Source organism: Podarcis cretensis (genome assembly GCF_951804945.1).
Source record: "Podarcis cretensis genome assembly, chromosome: 1".
Classification (NCBI taxonomy): domain Eukaryota; kingdom Metazoa; phylum Chordata; class Lepidosauria; order Squamata; family Lacertidae; genus Podarcis; species Podarcis cretensis.
Genome location: NC_137170.1, coordinates 80,667,719 through 80,689,125, shown reverse-complemented (window position 1 = coordinate 80,689,125; position 21,407 = coordinate 80,667,719). Strand labels below are relative to the sequence as shown.

At 40.2% G+C, this 21,407-nt stretch overlaps 1 protein-coding gene across 5 annotated transcripts in view; it reads left to right on the top strand.

The window, feature by feature from the left end:
* The window catches only part of LOC307224165 (solute carrier family 9 member C1-like), a 55,169-nt gene that overhangs the window by 20,970 nt on the left and 12,792 nt on the right, over positions 1-21,407 (top strand). For all 5 annotated transcript variants that reach the window (XM_079990694.1, XM_079990691.1, XM_079990692.1 and 2 more), the window contains 12 exons: positions 38-119; positions 535-701; positions 3,032-3,172; positions 7,033-7,130; positions 8,908-9,027; positions 10,307-10,502; positions 11,836-12,024; positions 12,508-12,657; positions 13,951-14,002; positions 14,557-14,705; positions 15,355-15,480; positions 17,075-17,173. In XM_079990694.1, coding sequence (XP_079846820.1) covers positions 38-119; positions 535-701; positions 3,032-3,172; positions 7,033-7,130; positions 8,908-9,027; positions 10,307-10,502; positions 11,836-12,024; positions 12,508-12,657; positions 13,951-14,002; positions 14,557-14,705; positions 15,355-15,480; positions 17,075-17,173 — 1,569 coding nt within the window. The remainder of the gene's footprint in view (positions 1-37; positions 120-534; positions 702-3,031; positions 3,173-7,032; positions 7,131-8,907; positions 9,028-10,306; positions 10,503-11,835; positions 12,025-12,507; positions 12,658-13,950; positions 14,003-14,556; positions 14,706-15,354; positions 15,481-17,074; positions 17,174-21,407) is intronic.

Here is a 21,407-nt window from a genome sequence, read left to right as displayed (position 1 = left end):
GTTATGATAGAGATGCTAATTGCTCAAATCTTTTCAGTTATTACTGCATTCAGGAACTGCGTCTTTGTTGACCTTGATGATTAATTCTACCACTGTGAAAAGGCTGGTTACAACACTAGGTAATACTCTCAACATTTCTTCTTTTCTTTATTAAAATAAAAATTAATGTGTTTTATTCATACTTCAACTTCAGCCCTATTTAAGCATTTTTTAAAAAATTATATGATTTAAACGGGATAGGAAGACCAGTTTTCTGCATGCTGACCCTACTCCTAATTTCCTTGTGCTCACTGGGCATGCCCATTTCATCCCTCGCCCTCTTGGAAGGTCTGAAGGGGGCTTTTAAGCATGTTCAGATGCACAGTCTTTCAGCCTTCCTCGCAACTGGGAGCCCTGATGAGGTAGGGCTCTATTTCCCAGCCATGCTGTTGTCTCTTTGCTGTATCAAGCACTCATGAGTCTGGAATTAGATGACCTTTGCTGCTGTCTTGTAAATCTTATTATGACCAATGAATTACTTTTCTGTTTCTATAGGCCTTTGTAATATTACCCTTCCAAAACGTATGGCAATGCATAACGCTGTTCAGCGAATCAGACAAATGGAAGCCAATGCATTTGCAATGCTGAAACTTGATAGATTTTTGGCTGATGCAAACTGGACAATGGCTGAAGAAGCAATTAAAATAGATTATCCTTATAAAGTGAGTATCTTTCAGTTAGTGTTAAATAAACATAACTTAGAAAGTGTGTAAAACCAAATGCAAGGTGGGCTCATAGCCTGAGCTCACTTGTCTGTTGCTTGCCCAGAACAGAGCCACCTATCATTTGCCATGCTAAAGCTTGTGCCTGCACTGCTCTTCAAAAGGAAGTGACGGGGTATGACACTTGTTGGGCCAACCTCAGGTCATGCTTAGCCATGGAATTCACCTGCTATGTCTTTGTTAAAAGAATTTGGCAGAATTAGCAACCTGATTTCAAGTTATTCATCTGACAGCAAGGACTGAGACATAGAAGGTGCTGGACTAAATACTTCCAAGAAGGACCACAAATTTTGAGGAATCTCTCATTGCTTGTCTTAGCTCTTGTTTTTCCCTAGGTAAGGGTCCCAGCTGAGAAACAGGGCTCTAGCCTAGTGGGGATTTGTGTTAGGAACAGAGTCCACTTGAACATTTATTTATTTGTAAACATATTTGTAAACTGCAATTTTCTATAAATATCAAAGTGGTTCATAATAATTGTAACACAATAAAAACTACATAAAATGAAAGTAGATCACCAGCTAACTATTAAGAAAATGTTTTTCATCAATTATCTGCATAAGCCTGGTAGCAAAGAAAAGGTTTCAGCAAATGTTTGAAGGTTAAGCTAGAAGGTGCATGCACCCATTCAGTATCTAAGAAGCAGAGCATGGTCAAGCATAGGTCAGGTTTGAGTAATGGAAGGTCAGACACAGAAGTCTGGATAAGCAAGATCAGAAAGCAATAATACAGTCATACTTTGTGTTGTGTTAGGTTCATGTTGCATCTTTTCAGTTTGTGAACGCGGCAAACCCAGAAGTGTATACTTCGGGTTTCGCCGCGTGCATGTGCGTAGAAGCGTTCTGTGCACTTCACATATGCGCAGAAGCGCTCTATCGCGCTCTGCACTTGCACAGAAGTGCTGCTCTAGTTGTCGACTTTTCGGGGTGCGAACCGCACCCTGGAACGGATCATGCCCGCTACTAGAGGTACCACTGTAATAATAAAGGTGTTTGGTTTTTTTAAAAAAGTACACAAGTGATAGCAGAACAAAACTAGTAAGTCAGGGGCAGCATAATCGCTTAACTAGGGGTTAACATAGGGGTTAACTAGGGGTTAACATAGGGGTGCTGGAATAAAAACATTTTCACCTGGTTTATAAACACTATTAAGGATGGAGCCAACAGATCTTCTGGGGCAGGGAGTTTCACAGGCTGGACACCACCGCATAAATTCCCTCACACATCCCAACCAGCTGCACTTCTGATGATGTGGAAAAGTTGTCTCCAAACAATCAGAGTGGATAGGCAGAATCATGTGAGAGGAGACTGATGTGTTTCCTCACCACGCTGACATGATATTCTGGGATGCAATCAAGCCAAAGTTAAGCCCATTCTTTCAGCTCCTGTCTGGGGTGCAATCTCACCCTCACGATTGTGGGTGCCCGTTGCCACAACACAGGTGTGTGAAGGGTGCCTCGCTGGCTGGTTGCAGAGGGCAGAGCTGAACTGATTCTCGGAGGCAATGCCGCTGCCACCTGTCGGCTTTTCTCATTGTGGGTGCTCTGCCCCCACAATTACCGTATTTTTCCGTGTATAAGACTAAAAAAATAAATGTGTATAAGACTAAAAAATAATGTCAAAAATTAGGAGGCATCCTTATACAGTGGTATCTCTGGATGCGAACGGGATCCCTTCCGGAGCCCTGTTCGCATCCTGAAGCGAACGCAACCCGCATCCGCACGTCATTTTGATGATCTGTGCATGCGCGAGTGACGAAACCCGGAAGTAACGTGCTCCGTTACTTCCGGGTCACCCGAAAATACTCATCCCAAAGCTACTTTAACTCGAGGTATGACTGTACATGGGGCCATCTCTCCCCATTGTCTTAAATTTGTGTCCCCCAAAATAGGGGGTGTCTTATACAAGGGGGCGTCTTATAGATGGAAAAATACGGTATATTACTGTGGGTGTCCAGGCACCTATGGCCCCCTAGAGTTGTCTCCTGTGACTCCTGTGTGTGATTTAAACCAAACTGGCCCTGCCACACAGTAGTGTGAATCAGTGACTTCAGGCAGCACCATGAGCAGGGTAGATAAGACAGGATTTTAGTGTGTGAATGCTGCAGCATTCTTTGTAAATTGTTGAGTCTACAGTAGAGTATAAAAGTGCTCAACTTCCATTGGATTGTGCCCAAAATGTTTAGATTCTTAAATTAATTTAATATTACCCTTGGTTTGATATTGAGATTTCAGTCAATGTATATTCTGTTTTTCTTATCCCCCCCTTGTGCAGTTAGATTCAGAAGAAGTTGATCAACTGATCAAATCACTTAGATGTCCAGAATGTAATGCCAATGTTACATTTGAAGGAAGTTCTCAACAAATTGCTGACATAATGGAAGAAGCCAGATTGCGTCTTTTAACAGCACAAATAGTTCGTACTTTTAATTCTATTGGCCTTTTATTGATGTAATTTCAGGATTATAATTACTTAACAATATAATTGAGCATTTTATGGTGGTTCAGAACGAAAAGTCCCAATTCTATAGAACATTTGAATCTTAAAGTATATGTTTTACTGTGAATTCAAAATACATTGTCTCTAGTGTGGTCCATAGCTATTAAAAATACAATATTAAGTGTCCACATAATTAAGGTAGAGAGATCTTTTTATCTGTCTTTTATAACTACCTCTTTATTCCTAGGAAATAGTTCATTGTTAATCTGAGAATTAGTTCTAATGTTGGGCATTTCCCCCGAAAAGTTTTATTGGAAGCCACTCTTTGTTGTAGGATGCCTAATCAGAATAATTTAGTGCGTTGACTACTCCGTACCTGCCTACCCCACATTTCTTTCTTGTGATCAAACCAGTTAAAGCAGGGGTCCTCCAACTAAGGCCTGCGGGCCGGATTTAGCCCGCCAGGTTCCTTGACCCAGGCGCCCGTCAACTGCAGAACCCACCACTGTGTAACAGTGGCAGACTCCCTGACGAGGCAGGCGGCACAAGGATGGATGAGGTGGTGCGGCTCCGGGAGGCCCCCTGGCTTGGCACACCCTCATCCAGCGGTGCGGGCAAGGGACAGGGTGAACATGCAGGGAGGGCAGGCTGTGTGGCTCCGGATGCTCTTATAGAGGCGCTGTGCTGCCTCCGCGTGCGAGTGCCTGGCTGGGTGGCATCTGCGGGGCTCCTGCCCATGCCTCCAATCACCAGTGTCAATGCTGCCCTGATTTCCTGATGTGCCCAAACTGGTGCAAGGCAGGTTCTTGGGCACCCACACCGCCGCCTGCATACCGGGGAGCCATGTACCTCTGTGCAGTAAGTTGCACCTTGCTCAGCGGAGCTGGGTGGTGGCATGGGAGCGGGAGGAGATCCACGTGAGGAAAGGTCTGGATGATGCAAGATTGTCCCACATTTCAGTGTGGTCCCAATAAAGGCATGGCCCAGAAATGGGGATCCTAACCATGTCTACTCGGAAGTAAGTCCCATTGCTGAGTAAGTGCCTGTAGGATTGCAACCCTCAAATTGTTAAAATGTATTTTTAATCTTTTGTTGGAAGCCGCTCAGAGTGGCAGGGGAAACTCTTTTCACATTTTTTTTTTTTTGAAAGGGCAGTCTCATCTGTCTAGTGTGAGGTGTTCCTACCACTACTGCTCACTTTGCAAAGTTTTAAGTGCTGCAAATCCCACTGGGAGTGATAGAACTTGATGTGCCATCACACTTTAAGAATTGCAGAGAAAAAGTGTGGGAGTGGCTATGTGTTTGCTATACAAATCCCCCTTTATGAGGTAGTGCTACAGCCCTTGAACCACAGTATAAGGAATCTGCAGGACACATATTCTGATAGGCACATGGATTGAGCAGGTGTGGATGAGATTAGTCCACTTTGGACTCTTGAGTTTGACAGAATCAATCCCCTTCTTTGTTTTCTTATGTAGCATGGGATCTTTATAAGTGGCACAATCCTAGAAAAATCTACTGAGGAAGTAGTCCCACAAGTCAAGCGCATAATGCTGCCTGAAAAATCAATTGTCGCCTGAGATTATTACACTGTGTACTGCAGACCATTTTCAAACCAAAATGTAATAGTGTTGTATCTTATTACAGTGTTGTAAAATGCTTAGGCCCGATATTGGATTTTTCTTCATTGCTAAATCATACAATCAGCATTTCACATTTGAAGATAGGGACATGGTTGTAACAGTCCCTTTCCAATATAAAGGATTAATGCCTGCACTCTGTCCACCTCACCCCACTCTATTGCACACACTGTTACATATCACTGAAAGTTTTTTCACCTGCTGTATAGTATCAGTTTGCCCACTCCGATTTAAAGTATATGGTGTTGTGGTGTTTTTTTTTGCTTTTGCCAGTGATTAGTATCAGACTAGGATGGGGAGAAAGGATCAAATTGGATGTCTTTGGGCCAGTCACTATCGTTCATCCTAACGTACCTCACAGGGGTGATGTGAGGATAAAAATGAGATGGTGTATGCCTCCTTTAGCTTTTGAAGGTGGAAAGGTAGAATCAGTGCTTTTTTTCTAGAAAAAAGAGTGCTGTAACTCACCACGAACGCCTCCCTTGTTCTTTTATAATGCCAATGGTGCCTACCTGAGAGGTGCTGGAACTGAGTTCCGGCTGAAAAAAAGCCCCGAGTGGAATATATATTTAATTACATAAATCCCAATCCTCCATCAGAGTCAAGAAAGGCTCAAGCTCTGGAAGGGTAATGATTACCTCCCACATTGAAATACTTTTGAAGTCTGTTTCTTGGATTAGAAATCTAGGAATGTTCTGTTCAAAGCATTGGTTGCAGCCAGAATGTACTTCAAGCCTTCGTGGAAGTTGTGGTGTAATAGAAGGGAGGGATCTCTGGACCTCCACATGTTGAATTTCAGTTCCCAACATCATCCCTGACCATTGGCCACAGGTTCCCCACTCCTCCTATAGAAGTTCAGGTCCAAGCAGAACCTTGGACAGTTGCAAATGGCATTCAGGCTCACACATGTATGGCCAACTCAAATGTTGCTTCAGCGGTGGTTTAGAGTTCCCTGAGGCTTAAATAGGGATGCTGCTCAGTGTAATTAGCTCCACCATCACCCTGAAAAATGGCTTTTGTAATTAAATAAGTTTTTCTCAGTTGAGCTGGGAATTAGTTCTCATGGTGCCATGGAGACTGACTCTGTTGCTGCTTTCAAGATGAAAGCATAAGGTTAGTGTTACATCTCAGGAGGTTCACATGTGCTGCGGAGTGAGAGTGGGATCACTGAGGATACATGCTGAGGACAATTTCTTCCCTCTACTCTGGCTCCTCAGAGTCTCTGGGCTCACTCACTGAATGAGGTGAGTTTCAACCTGATATTATGACTAGGAAATCTTAGAAAATGTCTACTCTTCATCAATGCTGGTACCAGAGGGGTGCAGAACAAACACACATAAACTGCAACCAAATCATAAAATTAACAAGATATGCTAACAAACAAAGCAGCTAAAAACAACATCAGGATAATAATCACCTTACATAACCTACAAATAAGTAAGTCTTAACCTAGTGCCGAAATGATCACAGTTCACAGATAGAGTGCCGCCTCTATTCCCGCATCACCATAAAGTGAGCTTCCCTCAGTGATAGAAAATTGAGGCTAGCAACGTCCAAAAATATTAGTACATGAATAGGGAGAGGTGCTTCTTTAGTTATGGACTAGTCTGAGAAATGCATAAACTGAAGACTCGTATCTGACAATGCATCAAGTGATGATCTGCATGTGGGAATAATGTTTTGTGCAGAATGCACAAAAGATATACATTTCCTACAAAAAAGACACAAAATTTTGGATTCCTGAGTATGCTAAAGCTATCCAATATTAGAAGCGCTGGGGAAGGCAGCTGTCTTTAAAAAAAACAAAAAACAAACCAACAAACCACAGGTTTAGTTACAGGTAGGTAGCCGTGTTGGTCTGCCATAGTCGAAACAAAATAAAAAATAAAAAAATTCCTTCCAGTAGCACCTTAGAGACCAACTAAGTTTGTTATTGGTATGAGCTTTCATGTGCATGCACACTTCTTAGGTTTTTTTTTGTTTGTTTAAACCACAGGTTGCATGTGGGGAAAATGTGAAGCACTGCATAAAGAACTTCCATGTAACCTCAGTGTTTTTAATAGAGCTAATTAACAGTTTAATTAGCATGCAGAGGCAGATAGATAGCTATGTTGTTTAGTAGGTAGATAATGCATGTTGCTGAAGAAAGCAACAGTTATTTCATTCAGTATATACATTATTTTTTTCTAAATATAGGCCAGTTATCAGAAGCAATACAACAGTGGAATGCTGAACCAAGATGCTGCCCAAACATTAATAGGTGCAGCAGAAAGCTATGTTGATATTGAAGGAAAGTAAGTGCTGTATTTTAAAGAAAGAAAAAGATAAGTGCTGTATGATTTTTAATCTTATTGTTACAGACACCCCACCAACCACCTGAATGAAGATCACACACTACTGATGGTTCATGGAACACAGTTTGGGAACCACTGGCCTTAGAACACAAGTTCATAACCTAATAATGCAATCTTAAGTACATAGGGAAACGTTTAGTGAGAATTGCCTGAGAGTCCAGTGGAAGTGCTTATCTGGTGTCTGGACTCAATAAAGAACTGGATGATGACTTGTAAACTGAAGCTCAACCCTGACAAGATGGAGGTCCGGTTGGCATTTCTATTAGAGCAACTGAGACAGAGTCCTGTGGTAATTGCCACACGTTGAACCAAGGACAGGGCTGTGGTTATGACTGCCCACTTTGCAGCACTTAGCTCACTTAGCATTCTGGCTTGCTGAGCCTGCACAGATTGATTGTTCTCTTTGGCTGTAACTGCATTTTTTGAGCCCTGGGTTGCAGGAGCCTTTGCCTTTGAGAATGTCTTCTGAGTACTGTCTGCAGCCTTTGGAGGTGGGCAGTTTCATGTCAGGCAAGACATATTTGTACAAGCATTAAAAAAAGATACTCCAAACACCTGAAAAAAATGGAGGAGAGTAGTGGCACTAAAACACAGGTGGGGAACTTGTGAGTGGAGAGTTGCGTTAGTTGAGTTGCTTTAAAAGAATGAAAACATATATTCGTTAACTAAAGCAGTCTTAGCCACTTGCCAAAATACCTTCAGCTGGCATGCAAAAAAAAAAAAGGGTCATCCAGCAATTCATTAATGGCATTTATGTGATCAGCTAAGAGCAATGGAACCCTAATTCCTTTAGTCTCTGGTGAATCTCCTCAGTACCTGATCAGCCCCACCCCCAGAATCTTGAATTGGGGGAAGCCAGCTCTCCCTTGTATCACATCCCTAAAATTCCTGTACACAGGGGGGAATTTGATCATCAGCTCACTAGAATTTGTCAACAGTTTAGAAAGATAGGACAAGAGCTGAGAATTGAGCCCTTCTCACCAGGATGGTTTCTTGGGAGCCTGGGACATTCCTTGTGAGGGAGATTCCTTGGTCCTAACTAGGGATGACAGAGAGATTTGATTGAGTTATAATTTCTGACCTGAACTTTCTGAAACACCACCGTCCTTCAAAATTGACACTTCTCCAAATATGCAGTATACTTTGGTCAAGTAATGTGTGCAAAAATACATAATGCTGTGGTTAAGTTTGCATAAAAATGCATATCTGAAGGGAGGAAATAACATAAAAAGGCAATGTCTTACAGCATATTGCTTTGCAAAAGAGTGTATATTGGGCAGAATTGATTGATTTCCCTTTTTGGTGTGAAATTGGATTAGGTCCCTCTTTCAGGGATCCTATAGGCAACTGGTTGAACCTTGTGAAAACGGGATGCTGAACTGACCTTACCTTTGTATGGTCATTATTTTCCTTCTCCACTGATTTTGTATCTTTCTGTTATTTAAAAGTGAAGTTTTGTAAGCAACCTTGATCATTTTTCCTGAAGAGCAGGCTTCTAAGGAAACATTCAGGATTGCATTGTTAATGTTTTTGTTTTGTTTTTTTATGAAGCAACTGTCTTGATATCTGTATTCTCAAAATCATTCTATGATAATGTAAGTTGAGGATCTTACTATTTTAGGATACTTTAGGATCTTACTTTTTAGGATACTTTAGGATCTTACTATTTTCTTACTATTAGCTTCTCTTCTCAATTACCTTGTCTTAAATATTTTAGGTTTATGAATATTCATGAAGTAAAGACCTATTGGGAAAGCAAAGGAGTGCTGGTAAAGTTGAAGAAATTGCTATCTGATTGGGTTTACAGCGTGAAAGAGGAAACATTTAAGGCACCAAAGTTAGTGTTTATTAATGTTTGCTTAAATATGGTTGATAGAAAAGGTAGTGTGCTTACACAGTAAAATTATACAGACATACACACTCATTTGCTAAGATTAGTAATCAAAATATTGAGCATAGTTGTTGAGGTTTGCTGGGGTTTGGCCACAAGGAATCAAGTTTCCAGTTCTGTGGAGAGCTGACTTGGTCTAGAGGTGAGAAGTTCAGTTCCAGACAGTTAATCAAGTCCCAAAATGACAAGCAGCGTTCTGAAGGACCAAAAGCAAGTAATAGCAAGTTCCAAAATCAGCAAGTAAGATCAGAGAGCTAAGGTTTGCAAATAATCAGTGCGAAAGTCAGCTGTGTGGAGAAGGGAGGAGTTGGCTTCTCCAGACATGATCCTGCCCAGAGAGGCACATTACTCAAAGTGAAGAGCAAGCTCTGAAGCTTGGATTTTATAAGGCAAGGGAGTTCTAAAGTCTGATGGTGGTGCTTATATTGTAACCCTGATAGATACCTTTGGATGCACAGTTCAGGTTGCAGGAATGCAGCCGTAGTGGCACAGGAGGTTAGGCTCGGGAGGTGGGGGCGGCATGGCTGAGTGCTGGGAGCCCTGAGTCTAGATTTCTCTTGACAGTGGTTCATATCCCTGTGTGTGCAGGTGGAGATCAGTATAGAGCTCAATTGAGTCTTCTTTCCAGCCAGTGTTCTGGCCCAGTTCTGAGCATAGGAGCTGTCAGCATTCTCCGCTGACTCCCTACTCTTTAGTCAGGGAAAGGGGGCTGAGGCTGAGGAGACATTGATGACAGTGATGGGTAGAAGATTGGATGCAGAATTCTACTTTTGACTTTGCCAGCATCACGTTTCTTTGGAGCAAGATCAGTGTTGGCAAGAAAGAAAAGAATACAAGTGTGTTGTTGTACTGTTCTTCCTCTGATACCTCTGGATACCCCCTTATTTGAGAAGTGAGTGAGTGTCTCAAACAGCCCATACAATTATGTATAGTTCTGTTGGGAAGTCCCCCATTTCCAATGGGGAGGGGTGCCCAGTTTTAGGAAAGGAAGAGGAGCAGGACTCTTTTGCACACTTTTTCATTCTTCTCATTTAGCTTCACAAGACTCCTTAGCACCTCTAGTTGTTGCTAGATTCCTGCCTGTTAATGGGTCTTATCATACATTTTTAAATAGTCTAATTACCCATGTATGGTATGAACAAGTAAATATAATGTAGTGGTCAGAATTTTCTAAATGATTTGGTAACTAATCAAAGCTCAACATTTTATTCTCCTCCCTCCCCAGAAACAAGTTTTTAAGAATGTGCCACCATATGGTATTCATGGATGAATTTGAATATATAAGTACCATGATGACATTTTTGAACTGTGTCCCTATCGTTCTTCACTTTATACCAAAGTATTCTTCAACATTTATTCTAGAACTAAAAGTGTGCAACTACTATTATCTGGCTTTGTATATAATGGAAGCATTATTTAAGGTACTGGCTATTCAAAGTATTGCAATATTTGTATTAACTGTATTTTTAATTATTGACTTTGTTGTTGTTGTTTAGTTGTTTAGTCGTGTCTGACTCTTCGTGACCCCATGGACCAGAGCACGCCAGGCACTTCTGTCTTCCACTGCCTCCCACAGTTTGGTCAGACTCATGCTTGTAGCTTCGACAACACTATCCAACCATCTCGTCCTCTGTCGTCCCCTTCTCCTTGTGCCCTCCATCTTTCCCAACATCAGGGTCTTTTCCAGGGAGTCTTCTCTTCTCATGAGGTGGCCAAAGTATTGGAGCCTCAGCTTCACGATCTGTCCTTCCAGTGGACATATAATCATTATTGACTTACATTTTTACAATATGGAATTTGAATTTACTTGACCAACAGTGTGAAATTGAAACTCTTGTTTCTTGGAAATATCACTCCCTGCTCATTCTTTTTCTTCAGTTAATGTTCTGATTCTTGCTGTGGCTTAAAAGAAACAATTATAGTTGTGTTGACTGAGAGTTGATCCCGCTCCTCTCTTGATCACCTCCTGCAAGATCACAGAGATGTCTGTGTATGAGGAGACCTCCATATTGACAGTCCCTTTTCCCATACACTCGAATTGTGTGCAAAGCTGCCTGTGAACATTATTGCAGTCAGTGGAGCTCACGCCCTCCCCATTAATTCTATTTGGTTAGGTTTATAGAATTGTGTTGTGTCTATGCTTTATGTTTGAAAATTTAGGAATAACTTTCCTCTGCTGTTGCCTCTACAGCAATTTAGAGAAGTACATAAAGGTTAATCGTAGACCTATTCTCCATGAATTTATTTAATCCCCTTTTAAGGTGGTCTAAGGTTGTGGCCATCTCAAAATCTTGTGGCAGTGAATACTGTACATTAATGTGGAGAGCACATCAGTGCTAGGTGAGACCAGAAGTCTACCATCCTGTTTCCCACAGTGGCCAACCTTGTGAACTTGTGCAGGGCCTGAAGATACTAGGCTCTCCAATTGTTGCTTCCCACCAGTAACTGGCACTGGTACTGGTTTCCATTCACCTGGTTTGGAGAGATTTTTTTGAAGCCCGGGTAAGTTCTCTGGGGGTTTCATTATGCTGAATAATTTGGCGTATTGCAAATTTGTCCACATCTTGACTTATTCCATGTCTTTTGTGAACCAATTAAAAACACCAGTCCCCAATACAGAACGTTTTGAGGCTCCTCTTCTTACTACTAGTAATTGTTTTTATTATGTAAGGTGCTTGGGAGCCCTGTGAACTGAGGAGTAAAATGCTTAATACACACAATGTTTGATGTCAGTTAAATATTTGTTTTCAACAGGCTTTTGCAATGGGGAGGACCTACATCTTTTACCACTGGAACCAGTTTGATCTTATAATCATAGTAGTGGGAGTTGTAGATGTCATGATTATTAACCTCTTTAAAACACTCAGTACAACGTATCATATGATTAATACTATCAGGATATTTCGGTTTATTCGTGTTTTAAGAATTCTGCGGCTCTTTAAGGTAAAAAAAATTGATCATTTTTTCAGTAATGTGTTATGCTTTGTTAGTAAAAAACTATATTTTCTTCTGTGGTTCAGGAATTGGGTATTTTTTTGGGTGGGGGGAGAACCTTCTGTTGACAGACAGGACTTCTAGAAAAAATGACATCGTTGGGAGGGGCTTTTCCTCAATTCCTATGAATGACTTCACTCAATTCCTAAGCTGCCTTGAGTCCATGTCAGGAAAAAAGGCAGGGTATAAATAAATATAATAACAATAATAATAATTCCCAGAGCAATCCTGCTTCACTAGAATGTAGCAGGCACTTGGCATGAGTTGTAGCTGAGCGTTTGTGACATTGTTTAAAAGCAGCTAATTGAATTTCTGGAAGATATGGTCCTATGGTCCTGGCTGGGTAATGTTGAAGGAGCTGTAATGGTCTGGTATGACCATTAACTGTGCAATACATGATATATGTATATTTTAATACATTATGTATTTCAGCTTGTGATACCTAGAACAATTTATTTATTGGAGAAGCAAATAAACAGACAGCTCACTTTCCGGTATGATATCGCTAAAGGATATGTTCAAGGTGAAGAAGATACAAATTGTTTAATTGGACAGATTGCTGGCCATGAGAGAGTTTATCAAGTGAGTACATGACTTCACATTTTAAGCAGAAAATTACATCACTTGTGATACCATTCCTTAAAGCAGGGACGAGGAACCTGTGGAACCAGATGGACTACAGCTTCCATCATACCTACCCATTGGCCATACTGACTGGGGTGGTGGAGTACAACAATATCTGAAGAGCCACAGGTTCCCATTTTCTGCTTAATATATTTATATTATATTATATTATAATTATATTATATTATTTATTAATATATAATATATTTTGAGAAGAACTCTTCACAAGGGGATTACATGCTATTTTGTACTTGTAAAAAGCTCAGAGCACACGGAAGTAGTTCAGGCTAGTAGAATCTAAAAAAAATATGAATGTAACAAGATCAAGATAAGAGAACTGAACCTTAACGAAACAGCTTGGTTTCCGTCAAGCAACCACATTAATTTTAAGTACCATAGGATGATGCCCTCTGAAGTAGTAGAGAGGACAGCCCCAAATAACGTGGACTGCTCAAAACTAAAGAAATGAATATCTTCCATTTAAATGCCCTTTTCCAAAGTTAAAGAAAAAATGGCTCCCTCCAATGGAACTCAGTTCAGATATAACACTTAGTTGTTAGGAAATGGGAATCATGCCACAGATTTCTCCCCTCCCCATATCTCACTGAAATGAACCAGCATTGCCTGGTGAGTATTGTAAACCATGGTTTGTATTCTAGCTGGAATCTGCTTTATAGTTGTCTTTATTTTAAGTGCTTTAAGCATTTAGGTTGTGGGCAAGAATAAAATCATACTTAAAAAATAAGTACAGAAAACGTAAAGGTAAAGGTAAAGGTAAAGGTACCCCTGCCCGTACGGGCCAGTCTTGACAGACTCTGGGGTTGTGCGCCCATCTCACTTAGGAGGCCAGGGGCCAGCGCTGTCCGGAGACACTTCCGGGTCACGTGGCCAGCGTGACATCGCTGCTCTGGTGAACCAGAGCCGCACACGGAAACGCCGTTTACCTTCCTGCTGGTAAGCGGTCCCTATTTATCTACTTGCACCCGGAGGTGCTTTCGAACTGCTAGGTTGGCAGGCGCTGGGACCGAGCAGCGGGAGCGCACCCCGCCGCAGGGATTCGAACCGCCGACCTTTCGATCGGCAAGCCCTAGGCGCTGAGGCTTTAACCCACAGCGCCACCTGCGTCCACAGAAAACATGTACTATTAAAAATTGGTATAATTATTCATTAGTGGCTATAGATATGTAATTACCTTTCAAGGAAACTCGAGTTCTGCTTAACATATAAGGTGTCTTTTCTCCCTTTTTACAGGAAATACATAGAATACTGGAAATGAACAAACAAGAGGCTATGAAAGAGTTAGGTAGGAATTTAATGAGGTATACAGTGGTGCCTCGGGTTACAGACGCTTCAGGTTACAGACTCTGCTAACCCAAAAATAGTACCTCAGGTTAAGAACTTTGCTTCAGGATGAAAACAGAAATCGTGCTCCGGCGGCGCAGCAGCAGCAGGAGGCACCATTAGCTAAAGTGGTGCTTCAGGTTAAGAACAGTTTCAGGTTAAGAACAGACCTCCAGAACGAATTAAGTTCTTAACCCGAGGTACCACTGTACATACAAATTGTTCTGGGTAGTTCTTGATAAATAATTTATACTTATTTAATTCCAATTTCCAAAACTTTTATAAAATTCTGAGGAAAATTTAAAGTACAAAGATATTGTATTTATTATTAAGATTGCTCCTGCTCCTCTTGAATTCAGGAAACAGGCAGGGTTTTTTTGAAATGGGGTTACTTACAGCATAAGTAAACAACAAAGGGGATCATTGTGGCAAACAGTATTTTCAGGCAAGAAATGTTTGATCCCAACTCAACTGAAAGAAAATTGTTTAGGTAACTAATATTTTAATTTGTTTTAGGGTTAATGCAGCGTGATTATCCAGAGATTGTCACGGGCGTGAAAACTAAACAAGCAGTCCAAACAGTGCTAAACACAGCTTCTGAAACTCTAAAGTTTATGATATCGGGAGGAATTGTTGACAAAACTGAAGGTGCTGAACTACATAAGGTAATTTTTAAAATCCACACCTATGTATATATCTGTGCCTAACTATAACTGTATCACCATATCTTTCATTAGTAGATTAATGTCCTACTTTTTGACTAGAGTCTCCAAAGCAGCTAGGAAAACCCTCCTGGAGCACTGCTAAAACAGCCCCACTAGAGCAGGAGCTGCAACAAAAGTTCCTTTCCACAGTGCAGTTGCTGTAAGTTGACTCTGTTGCAATTGGCATAGGACTGACTGTGTATACATGTGTATACAACTTACACGTATATTATGAGAAAGCAGAAAGTAGCAGTGAAAAACAAGTCAGGCAGAGTATACTTGTACATTACAAAATACACAGTTGAGATCAAAATGGAGTCAGGGCTCAGGACTAGCATCCTTTCCCATCAGCTACATGACAAAGAAAAAAGACTGAGCTCTGAGCATGGAGGAGGTAGTAAGGATTATTTTCCCATTGTTACTTTTCTTGCTAGGGCAAGCAAAGGATGTGACCTCACAGAATGCCCTCTCTAGGAATTTACAGGGGGGAACTCCATGTGTCTTAACCCTTTGCTTACTTAGCAAAACATGACGTTTTATTTTCGCTGCAATCATTTCCCACAGTTCTGGACTAGTTTCTGTAGATTGTAAGATTACTTTTCTTCTTTAGATGATTCTAATTAAAAAACAACAGCTTGCAACACTTCCATCTACAATTGCACCTCCTACTGCACAAGAACTTCTGCGTAATGTCATTTGGCTGCAGAATGACAAAAAACAGGTAGAATACATTCAGGTAAGCATTGTCGTAAAACATATTTCTATGCTTAAAAATAGTCTGTGTCTTATTTATACAAGGCCCCAAGAATGTAGATCCTTCATTCCATGGGAGATTTCCGATCCTGCTCCACTCATCAGGAGCTACCTGGCTGACTGGCCAGCCAGCCTTGCATCCGTGCATTGAATTTGTCATCTGAATATGATCTGTTATCTCAGAATCCAAGGCTCGTCAGCCCACTCTTTTTACTCTTATTGCACAATTACTACTCCTTGATTTTGATGTGTAATATTTTTCATTTGTCCGGTGCAGTCAGATTGTACACAGAGAGAGCTTATACATTCAGATTCAAAGGAATGTAATGCATCATTATGTGTGTCAACCAACATTTATTTCCAAAACCCATCCCTATTCATTGCTTTCTACAACCTCACCTCCCATCTTCTGAAAACTGCTGCTGCTTTAACAAAAAAAATAAATCATTTTTTCTTCATTCTCACTTCCTGTGATACCTTGGCCTTACAAAGATAGAATATCTCCATGTGAGATGACCACTTTTTCTATTTTTCCCATTGGAATCTCCTACCCTGACCAGTGTGCTGGGAGCTCCTGTCCCCACCCATCTCTCATGAATGTGTGATTTTCTTATTTACTCCCTATGTTTGACTATGTGTTTGGAACCCTGCCCTGGGATAAGGGGAGCTGTTTTTGAGGGGTGATTTTTGAATGGGTAACATGACACCCTTCTCCAATATCTCATCTTATCAAAATGACAATCTTCTGGTGATTTTTTGTTTTTGTTTTAAAATGCTTAGAATTTTTTATGCATATTTGTGTATATTGTCTAATTCGTCCCTGAGTTTTTCACTTATATAAATATGTCAGTATTTCTGTTTAACCTTTAATCAATGTGAACATTTTGTAGGCTTTGTATTTCAATTATCTATTTGTTATTTGACATTTTAATGAATAATGATGAATAGGATTTCAAGATGTCTAACTTTCTGAACCCAAATGCTGGTTAATTTTTCACTGCCTCAAACCAGATACTGTTGTCTCTCTCAAGTGTTATGTTTCCATTTCTCAAAACATCTTTGTCATAGATTTGCAAAGTTTTGATCAGTTTCCTATAGATTGGAAAACATAATGAATGACTACTATTAATGACATTTATAAGTTATGCATTTCCAGACACACCATAAAACTACCATGCACATTTAAACTGTCTCTTTTACATCTCACCTTTATGTTACATAGTCAAAATACTTTTAAACCTTTTATGCTAAGATATAATAGATATCCAATCAGTATTCCATTTGTTTATTTAAAACTTTTTAAATAAATTGAATGTATATTTGCTGATTCTTCAGGTATTATCTGCCCATTATCTTTCTGCCATATATCTATAAAACATCTTACACTTCAGTCTATTTATTATAAAATGTTGCTGTAAATAGTACTCCTTTGCTGTCCTCCCAAAGTAAGTTTTCAGAAATATCTTAAGAAATCTTAAAATATTTATGTCCCCTCATTTTGTTGGCATACTTAGTAATGTACTGTGTGTCTTATGCTCTGTAATACTTTCCATACCATATTTATTTGCTATTTTCAGAGAAAAGCAAAAATTCTTTATTATGATTATGGAGATATGATATGTGAGGAAGGTGAATTACCACAAGGAATCCATTTAATTGTATCAGGAATGATAAAGGTAAATGATAGTTATAGACAAAATACCTGAGCAACATAAATAACTGGCAAGAAAATAGGGACATCACAATGGTGGAGAATATTATACTAAATATAATTTATAACTTTTTACTGCAAGTCTTTAGCACACTTTTCTTGACTTTAAATTTTTATAGGGATATATATGGTCATGACTTATTTTTTTATCTGCTTATGCAGCTGTAACATAAATAGCACCTTTTTGTCACTATCACCACCAACCTATAAACCTATAAATGGATTATGTGGGGAAATCAATTGTCCACATCCACTTTTGCCTCATGAGGGAAATTCAACACAGGTTGAAATATTCAAGTTGCTACGTTCATATGAGTAAGATTTTCCTTTCACCTATTGCCCAAATATAAAGCTTTATATCCTTGCTGTCACCAACAGGGAAAGGGAGGAATTGCCAGGTAAATGCTCCTGTACATTTATTTGAGACTGTGAATGTCCCTTGCCCTCCAAGTGCTCCTCAGACATTATTTCTTTTGTTGGCTATGCGTAAAAAGTCCCAATTCTTAGGAGTCCTTTTGGACTATCACAGTCACAAATCAGAAAAGGGTTTTTCCCTTTCTTTTCTCAGATGCATAAGAACCACAAGAAGAGCCTGCTGGATCAGGTTGACAGCACATGTAGTACAGCATCCTGTTCTCACAGTGGTCAAACAATTGCCTGTGGGAAGCCAGCAAGCAGGATTTGAGCACAAGAGCACTCTCCCCTCCTGCAGTTTCCAGCAACTGGTGTACAGAAACATTGCTGCCGCCAGCTGTGAAGGCAGAGCATAGCCACCATGGCTCACCGTGACTAGTAGCCATCAGTAGCCCTGTCCTCCATGAATTTGTCTCATTCTTTTTTAAGGCCAACCAGTTGGGTGGTTATCTCTGCCGCCTATGGGAGTGAGTTCCATAGTTTAGCTATGTACTGCATGGAGAAGTACTTCCTTTTATCTGTCCTGAGTCTTCCAACATTCAGCTTCATTGTATATCCACAAGTTCTCGTGTTAGGAAAGAGGGAGAAAAACTTTCCTCTATTCACTTTATCCATGGTTCTAGATACAGGTAGGTAGCCGTGTTGGTCTGACGCAGTAGAAATAAATAGATAGATAGATAGATAGATAGTCCAGTAGCACCTAAGAGACCAACTAAGTTTGTTCTTGGTATGAGCTTTCGTGTGCATGCACACACACACGAAAGCTCATACCAAGAACAAACTTAGTCTCTAAGGTGCTACTGGACATTTTAAAAAATATATATTTTCACTTTATTCATGCCATGCATAATTTTATAAACCTCTTATCATGTCACCTCTTACTCTCCATTTCTCTAAACTAAACAGTCACAAATGTTGCATCCTTTCTTGGCATGGCAATTTGTAGTCGCTTGCATGAAAGGCCTCTTCTTCTTCCCTCTCCTTTCCCTTTTCCAACTCCTATACTGGCAAGGACAAATTTTATTTTAATTTAAATACAGCTGCTGTGCAAAAATGTTTCTCTGCAAATGAGCTGTTTATAAAATAAAAATACCACAAACTGGTGGAAAAAGGCAGGCTCCATCATTTCCTTTGGAGTGATGGAAACAAAATGAAAGTAGTGGATGTGGCAACAGAAGGCACTAAGCAAAATGTCACCACCACAGATGTAAAAAAAAAGCCCATCCATACAATGTAGTTCAATGCATCCACAGTTGAATAATGTGCAATTTTATTTTGGATTTTATTCCCGTATCAGATTATCTGCTGATTGGGAAAATCCAAATTTAGCAGGGGGGAAATGTGGAAACTTGGATGAGAAGGTTGGCTTGTGGCCATTGCAATTTTTTAAAAAAAATTAAATAAAAACACAAACAGCTTCAAATCTTAACTCTGATGTAGATGAACCCATTAACTGGCTACAGTGATCCATGCTCTTACCACCTACCTGAATTATTTAAAATTCATTTACGTTTTGGTTTCTTTGAGGAAACCATTCCCCCCCCCATACATTATGTGCCTTCTCATGCACTTCACTGAACATCAGGTCCTGCTCTGCGTCCCTCTGCTAATTGAAGTTTGGCGGCTGGACACAATGAACAAAGCCTTTTCAGTTGTCCTGATTCTTTGCAATGAGCTCTGAGCAGCCATAGGATTGCTTCCTTATTTCCAGTATAGAGGTGTCCTTCCAACAGTTGTATGAATTTAGACAGAGATGAGCCCAATATCATTTTTGCCTCATCATCTCTCTTTCTCCAGTTTTTGCCCCAATTCTCATGATATGTTTTATATTGCTCCCTGTCCCAGCCCCTACAAGCTTCACAGATGCCTCTGGCCTCTTCTGAGCTTGAACAGATACTTCATGTTGTAATTCAACCTTTTACCTAGTGGCTTTCTCAGCTGTCCCTTCCTGTTGCTCCTGTTAATAAAATCAGTCATATAGGAATAGAAATAGTTTTGAATAGGATTTTTTAAAACTGTTCAAATCCCCAGAATACTGAAGCTGCTATGTTTCCAATTCCAAAACTCATGTATTTTTGGAAACATCCAGTGATGTCTACCTGCTTGCACAATGGCACTTCCAGTTTCTGTGTTTCCCCTCCCCACTCCTGGTCATCCCGAAAATCTGTACCAGAGTGTCCCACAGTTCTCTGAAGCAGATTTTGGGAGCATACGGGGAAAGAGAGAAGCGAGTGAGTACCTTGCATGAGTGACTGTCCACTTGCACCATGTTGGATCTCACTCTTAGTAAATATAATTTTTCAAAAATATCAAAAACTATTTTGACATATAAACAGCAGAAGAGTCAATGTGGAGCTTAACATCCTGTTATATTTCAAAGTATCTTTTATTGTGGCTAAACAATGGTCAGAATTGTTCCCTCGTCTTTGTATGCTAATTTTAGTATACCACAGTGATCGACATTTGTTTATTGCATGAAAAAGTGGAACACGTGCGCGCACACAACTTATATTAAATCTTCACAGGCTTTTCTTTTTTGCTTTCCTCTCCTCCTAATTGTCATAATGTCTTGGCTTAAGTAATGATAGCAATTTCGTCTCCCCCTCATATACAGCTTTCAGATAAAAAGGACAAAATACCTTAGTTCACCTCAGCAGGAAAAAAATAGTAAAATAACAGTAAATTACTTTTAGACTTTCATCACCTAATTTTTTGCTTTGCCTGGAGAAGTCTTTTTCCTCCTCAGCTTTTCTGAATTTATAATAATAAAGAAGGTTATGATTAATTTGCGGATAAAGTAACCTTTCTACAAATGTACCCTACTCAATAAATGAACAAGCTGCTTACATTAATTAAAGTAATGTCATCCTGTGCCCAAATTGCTTGTGCTAATAAGGCAAATTGGCAACAGCAAGCATTAAGCGTGATTAGTCATATGTATCTAATGTCATCACCAGTGCCTATAATTGTCTGCATAGAGAGAATTTCACATCTGTTTTAAATCATTTGTATGGTCTCTGAAAATGATGTTCATTCCTGTATTACATGAAATACATTCTTCAGATCTTGTGTTGCATCATGAAATTGGTTCATAATTTAAAACACAAATTACTGGATACTGAAATGGATAGTACTTTTATTTAGACCTATAGCCTGCTAAATGCTCAGGAATTCCAAGTAGGTAGTAACTTTATAAAATAAGACCAGTGAGACAAGAGTTAAGAAATTCAGCTATATGTGAACTATATGCTTATCCCAAGCCTGCCAGACCCCATAGGGAAATTGTCAGTAATAGTGGTAAAAGTTCCATCAGCTGTGGTGCTGAAGGAGGTATTCTCTTTTTTATACAGTGGTACCTCAGGTTACAGACACTTCAGGTTACAGACGCTTCAGGTTACAGACTCCGCTAACCCAGAAATAGTACCTCGGGTTAAGAACTTTGCTTCAGGATGAGAACAGAAATTGTGCAGCAGTGGCGCAGCAGCAGGGGGAGGCTCCATTAGCTAAAGTGCTTCAGGTTAAGAACGGACCTCTGGAACGAATTAAGTTCTTAACCTGAGTACCACTGTACATCATTGCTTAACAGGTTGTTGTGCTTGGAAACAGTAAAGAACACTCCAGTTTGCTAGCAGTAGTTGTGCACAAGAGAGCGACGTGCCTTTGCAGGACAGTAGAGTATCTGCTAGAGCTGGGCAAGGCCTCTCTGATTTGGTTTGGGACAGTGTTGTTTAGTCGTTTAGTCGTGTCCGACTCTTCGTGACCCCATGGACCAGAGCACGCCAGGC